At 46.8% G+C, this 7,358-nt stretch overlaps 1 protein-coding gene across 1 annotated transcript; it reads left to right on the forward strand.

The window, feature by feature from the left end:
• The first annotated feature begins 2,368 nt into the window (after positions 1 to 2,368).
• LOC138363511 (uncharacterized) lies at positions 2,369 to 3,046 on the forward strand. Its single transcript, XM_069322870.1, has one exon. It carries the CDS (start codon positions 2,369 to 2,371, stop codon positions 3,044 to 3,046), a length of 678 nt encoding a protein of 225 aa, XP_069178971.1.
• The last annotated feature ends 4,312 nt before the right edge of the window (positions 3,047 to 7,358 follow it).

A 7,358-nucleotide genomic window follows, 5' to 3' on the forward strand; every position in this document is an offset into this window, starting at 1 on the left:
TCCCCATACTCATCCTGTGGGTGGATGTGACCCTCATACCCATCCTGTGGGTGGTATTGGACCCCTTACCCACCTAACAGGTGGTAGTGGACAATATACCCATCCTAGCTATAGTTGGTATAGTAGACACAATATTATCCTGTTTGCAGTAGTTTACCCCATAGACATTCCAACGTAACATCGTTTTCTGTTAGCGTTCCTACAAAACATCCTTTAAAGATTTGTAAAGCACAAACTATGGTATATAATATTGATTGACGAAGGACTGTTATTCTATGTAATAATTTTTAGTGCTTATTATAATTTACTAAGAACAACTAATATTTCTCAAAACAAAACTACGAGCCTTCAATAGGAAGTAGCTGATCTGTAATATTCTAAGAGCATGGACAATAGTAGGTAAATTTTACAACCCATGTGGGATCTGAAAACTACAATTTTCCTTATAATTGAACCAATCACGACTATTCTGCTATCTAGGTTGACGGACGGGTACTGTGAAACGTAAATTGGTACGTGAGGAAGAGTTTGGGTTTTGGAAAAAAAGTAACTGGGAATATATCACATATTTACTAAGTCATATTCAACATATTGACTTTAAGCATTAAGTCATATATGTGCTGTCTTGTGTGAGAACGGGTTGGTCTATATCGGATCGAAGCGGTGCCATGACGTATGTGTGTCCATGGTGCCCCCAAGGAGTTTCCCGAGACGTTCCTCCGACGTTTCTTCCAGCAGTTTGGCACCATCGTCAGTGTGCGGATGCACTCGCTGTCTTCTGGCAAGTATGCGGGTGTGAAGACCAACATTCGTACCCTAGGGATGCGCCTGAGGTCGGACATTCCATCCTCTGTCCTGCTTTTAGGGTACTACGTACGGGTGTACTATGCACGGCTACTGCGGACGTGTTTTCGTTGTGGCCTGTTGGGCCATCACGCTGCCGGGTGCACTGAGGCTGCGGTTGCTCCCGTGAACATGTTCAAAGAAGGGGATTTCCTGCCGCTTCCTCTGGAGGAGGACTCCAGGAGTGAGGAAGTGAGTGTCCCGTTGGATGCTGCGGCTCCCCCTGCATCGCCTGTACTTCCTTCTGTTGTTGAGGACCCTCCTCCGGGTGTTGCCGTGCCATCGGATGATCTTCCTGATCCCGTCACTGGCCCCCCTGCTCCCGATGACCTTCCAGGCGATCTCTGTGCGTCATTGGTGCTCTCCTCTTCCTCGTCCTCTGCTCCTGTGCCTGGCCTTGCGCCCTCGCCTTGTGTTCCATCAGTGGTGGGTGCTGGGGTGGCAGTGCAGCATCATGCTGTGTGCGGTCCAGGTTTCCCTGTGGTTGAGGCTGCTGCTGCCTGTGTCGGGCGGCGGTTCGTCTGGCTGGTTGTGCCCGTGTTTTTGGGTTCGCATCCGGCTCGGACGATGTCCGCCCGGAGCCCAAGCGTTCCCGGCTTTCGTCTTCTGCCTGGGCTGATGTGGGTGACTTCAGTGATTGTGGGTCTTCGGGTGTTGAGGTGGATCCGGATGCATCGATGTCTACGGAGTTAGTGGTGGTGGAGGTCCACGTGCCTGCTGGTGCCCGTGTCTCGGACGTACCTTCTGTTCTTTCGCCACCAGGGGGCTCTCCGCAGTGGGGGGTGGTGGCTTCCGATGCCGGGGATGGTATGGATACTGGTCCTGGGCATGGCCTGGTAGTTACCTTACGGAAGGACGCGCGCCATCCGGTGCCCGTGGCCGCGGGTGTCCCTGTGGTGGTGCCCTCTGTCAAGCTCGCTCCTGTGAGGGTGCACGTTGGGAACCTGGAGGACATGTTGCCGGCGTCTGTGAAGCCACCGGGTCACTGACAATAATTGCCGAGTTGATGCTGTCTGATGAGCCAGACTGCTTTCATGCTGGGCGGGTTCCCGGCGTGTGGGGACGTGTGGCGACTACTAGCCTCGTCAGTAATACCATCTGGGTCCCCTGTTTGCGGGTGTTTGTTGCCATGGTTCCGGAGGCTATGGCTTCCCCAGTGGATGAGCTAGACCCTTGGCAGTGGGTGCTCTGAGAAGCGTTCCATGTGCGGTTCCCGGGCAAGTATGTCCACTGATTACCTGTTTCTTTGCTTTATGTAGTGCTTGTGCCTCTCTGGCTATATGTTTGCCCAATTGTGTTATGTGCTCGTGCCTCTCCCTATGTTTGTTGCGAGGCCGGTGGTTAGATGTGAGTGTTTTTGTTTATGTGTTTGTTTTATGATGTTATTGTGCCCTGTGTGGCATTTTTTTCTGGCTTCTTGTGTATTTTGATTTTCTTGGTACTGATTTTCTAAAAACAATAGTAATCAAACATCAATTCCCTTAGTCTCTTAAGGTACTGGGTCAAAAGAGCCCAATCATTTGGGATGGAATTTGACAATATCCCTCAGAAACTTGAGAATGATTTGGGTCTCTGGATTGAAACAAACAATTATAACCAAATAAAGTGCAGAGGCCCCTTACAACATGCAGACATAGATCTGGAAGCAAAAAGTCCAATATTACTTCTTCATCACCACATAATAAGCAAGCTAATTGTGTTACACATACCCAAACACAACACTCTACATGGTGGGATACTAGATACTCTCACAGACTTAAGACAACAGTTCTGGCTACCCCAAGGTAGACAGACTGTAAAGTCCATAATTAAATCCTGTGTAATCCGCCGGAGGAACTATGCCAGAGTGTGTCCATATCCGGGACCTCCTCCACTCCTAAAGAAACGAGTTGTACATATTCGTCCCTTTGAGACCACAGGAGTAGATTTCACAAGAGCACTAACACTGATAGGCACCAAGGACAAAATCCCAGTGAAGGCATACATCCGCCTATTCACCTGTGCCACAATAAGCGGAGTACATCTAGAAGTGACTCCTGATATGAGTGCCGAGGCATTCATACAGGGTTTGCGCAGGTTTACTTCACATAGACCTTGCCCTAAGTTAATGATCTCAGACAATGGGTGCAACATAGTTGCAGAGGAAGCATGTCTGAGGAAAATCTGGAACCACCCAAAGGTGCCCACTGCCCTAAATCAATAACAGTGCCACTGGAAATTCATACCTCCCAGAGCACCATGGCATGGAGGCGTCTATGAACGCATGGTTGATACAGTAAAACGGTTTCTTCGGAGAACCCTACACCGCCAAAAGATTGACATGCTGGAGCTCCAAACCGTTGCCATATAAATAGTAGCTCGAGCTAACAACCAACCACTTACCTACTCTCTGATGATGTTTCGTAACGTGAACCATTTAGTCCAGCTCATCTGATGTATGGGGGACCTCTAAGACCTCTAATGTCCCAGACGGACGAGGAAGCAGAAGATCCTTCATATGTCTGAGAGAGTGACTTTGTACGTTTCAAACATCTATCAGGAGTGATAAGTCGGTTGAATGACGTATTGTACACTAGAATAGCAAACCGCTCTGAGGGAGTATCACTATGGGGCAAACAACTCCTACAACAGAATTAACTTGAACCCTGGTGACATAGTTTTGTTGGACAGTGATACGCCACGCTCAAAGTGGGCTACAGGCCAAATAGTCTTTGTTCATCCAGACTGTCAGGGCATCTTGAGAATAGCAAAAGTAAAGTAACAAGGCCACACTACTTTCAAAACATTAGAGAAATTAGTTCCTTTAGAACTGGCAGGATAAGAAGATGTTCAACGACTTCCATCACCAAAAGCGCTGGTACGGTACATTTATCCTGAAAGGACTGCTGCACGACAGTGCAAGCTCAAATTAAAAAAACGTTATAATTCTGAGGGCGTGGAATAAAGTGTTTGTAGTCCTTACCAGGACTTTGGCCCGTATTTTGCCCTCAACCGGAATTATTTTGGATATCCGACACATGTTAACATTTTAAAATTAGCCATTACCAGATTTCAAGAAAATGAGAGTTTTTCGTGACGTCATTTCAACAACACGTATTTTTACACTTCTCATTTCTTTTAATCATCAGTCTAGTGTTTAAACTTAATAAAATAGTATTCACTAGGACTAAATATAAATAAATACACAAGAAAATTATAGCTTGAATCCCTATTAAATAAACTCAGAATATTAAAACCAAACATTGTTTGAACACCGCCTCGGGAATTGAAGCGGCATAATTGTCTCGAATCAAAACAATAGGAATGGGAGGCAAAATGGCTCTTTGAGGTTCACATATGCGGCACTGCAGAGGACTGAAAAGAGGCCACCCAATAGTGATCCAGCCACAGCGACCTCTACATCAACCATGAGAAGTGTTGAATCTGGTAAATCTAGTAGTGTATATGATTGTAATGGTCATTATAAATTGTTTCACATTTACCGGTTATGAAATACCAACAAACTAAAACCAGAGTAAGCCTGGGATTTATTCATACCATTGAATCCTTGTTATATAACCATTTGTGAATGCAGTTTAGTTCTCTGTAATTTATTCACAGGCGTGGTTCAAGGGAGGTGAGCTGGCCAACATAACCTGTGATGCTTTCATACCCTCTCTGCTCCACAGATGCCACAGTGCTAGCCGCCATTACATAGCAACTAGACTACATGTACCACACCATAATTTGATGTAGTCACACAGCATAATCAGGCCATAGCAACCTTACAGCTAAGGCCTCACATTTCCCTTTATATTAACCAGTAGATTGTAGCATTAACTCAAAATACTGTAGTTTAATTACTGCCATATGTGGTATAAATTAAATTAAACATAAGGCAAATGATTATAGTTTATTATTTTGTCCACCCATAGTGGTATAAGCTGTAAACATCCCTTCAACTATGTGCAGATAAATTCTGGCAGGCTGAATCTAACATACAGTCCACTTAGAATCATATTAATTCAAATTTAAATCAAATTAAAAAATAAAAAATAAATATTCTCAAGCAATAAAAACAAATAACTGCCTGCTAGGATTATCCCATAACAATCTGGCCCTGAAGGACCCGTCCACAGCACTAATATTACTCCAGACCTCTACCATCTGGCCCTGAAGGACCCGTCCACAGCACTAATATTACTCCAGACCTCTACCATCTGGCCCTGAAGGACCCGTCCACAGCACTAATATTACTCCAGACCTCTGCCATCTGGCCCTGAAGGACCCGTCCACAGCACTAATATTACTCCAGACCTCTACCATCTGGCCCTGATGGACCCGTCCACAGCACTAATATTACTCCAGACCTCTACCATCTGGCCCTGAAGGACCCGTCCACAGCACTAATATTACTCCAGACCTCTACCGTCTGGCCCTGAAGGACGCGTCCACAGCACTAATATTACTCCAGACTTCTACCACCTGGCCCTGAAGGACCCGTCCACAGCACTAATATTACTCCAGACCTCTACCGCCTGGCCCTGAAGGACCCGTCTACAGCACTAATATTACTCCAGACCTCTACCGTCTGGCCCTGAAGGACGCGTCCACAGCACTAATATTACTCCAGACCTCTACCGTCTGGCCCTGAAGGACGCGTCAACAGCACTAATATTACTCCAGACCTCTACCATCTGGCCCTGAAGGACCCGTCCACAGCACTAATATTACTCCAGACCTCTACCATCTGGCCCTGAAGGACCCGTCCACAGCACTAATATTACTCCAGACCTCTACCGTCTGGCCCTGAAGGACCCGTCCATAGCACTAATATTACTCCAGACCTCTACCGTCTGGCCCTGAAGGACCCGTCCACAGCACTAATATTACTCTAGACCTCTACCGTCTGGCCCTGAAGGACCCGTCCACAGCACTAATATTACTCTAGACCTCTACCATCTGGCCCTGAAGGACCCGTCCACAGCACTAATATTACTCCAGACCTCTACCATCTGGCCCTGAAGGACCCGTCCACAGCACTAATATTACTCCAGACCTCTACCATCTGGCCCTGAAGAACCCGTCCACAGCACTAATATTACTCCAGACCTCTACCATCTGGCCCTGAAGGACCCGTCCACAGCACTAATATTACTCCAGACCTCTACCATCTGGCCCTGAAGGACCCGTCCACAGCACTAATATTACTCCAGACCTCTACCATCTGGCCCTGAAGGACCCGTCCACAGCACTAATATTACTCCAGACCTCTACCATCTGGCCCTGAAGGACCCGTCCACAGCACTAATATTACTCCAGACCTCTACCGTCTGGCCCTGAAGGACCCGTCCACAGCACTAATATTACTCCAGACCTCTACCGTCTGGCCCTGAAGGACCCGTCCATAGCACTAATATTACTACAGACCTCTACCATCTGGCCCTGAAGGACCCATCCACAGCACTAATATTACTCCAGACCTCTACCGTCTGGCCCTGAAGGACGCGTCCACAGCACTAATATTACTCCAGACCTCTACCGTCTGGCCCTGAAGGACCCGTCCACAGCACTAATATTACTCTAGACCTCTACCATCTGGCCCTGAAGGACCCGTCCACAGCACTAATATTACTCCAGACCTCTACCATCTGGCCCTGAAGGACCCGTCCACAGCACTAATATTACTCCAGACCTCTACCATCTGGCCCTGACGGACCCGTCCACAGCACTAATATTACTCCAGACCTCTACCATCTGGCCCTGAAGGACCCGTCCACAGCACTAATATTACTCCAGACCTCTACCATCTGGCCCTGAAGGACCCGTCCACAGCACTAATATTACTCCAGACCTCTACCATCTGGACCTGAAGGACCCGTCCACAGCACTAATATTACTCCAGACCTCTACCATCTGGCCCTGAAGGACCCGTCCACAGCACTAATATTACTCCAGACCTCTACCATCTGGCCCTGAAGGACTTTGAATCTGACTTATTTCCCATATTACATATTACGTAACACACAAGCAAAGTGTATCTGCTTGAGTATAAACGTGGTCGGTTTGTTAATTATGCCTTAGTGATTTACTTATATTTGTCAGTTACATACTCATACACATTTCATAGACCAAGAGCAGTAAGAATACTATCATTATTATTCATACCCAACTCATTTCTTCATTTCTCAGAGCTGGTCCATTCATACACAAACTCATGTCACAGAGCTGGTCCATTCATACACAAACTCATGTCACAGAGCTGGTCCATTCATACACAAACTCATGTCACAGAACTGGTCCATTCATACATAAACTCATGTCACAGAGCTGGTCCATTCATACACAAACTCATGTCACAGAACTGGTCCATTCATACACAAACTCATGTCACAGAGCTGATCCATTCATACACAAACTCATGTCACAGAGCTGGTCCATTCATACACAAACTCATGTCACAGAACTGGTCCATTCATTCACAAACTCATGTCACAGAGCTGGTCCATTCATTCACAAACTCATGTCACAGAGCT

This window comes from Procambarus clarkii, chromosome 11 (assembly GCF_040958095.1).
Source record: "Procambarus clarkii isolate CNS0578487 chromosome 11, FALCON_Pclarkii_2.0, whole genome shotgun sequence".
Taxonomy (NCBI): Eukaryota; Metazoa; Arthropoda; class Malacostraca; order Decapoda; family Cambaridae; genus Procambarus; species Procambarus clarkii.

What these genes read in the sequence shown, in the direction of transcription:
- LOC138363511 (XM_069322870.1), top strand. Translation starts at nt 2,369, where the DNA reads ATGGAATTTGACAATATCCCTCAGAAACTTGAGAATGATTTGGGTCTC.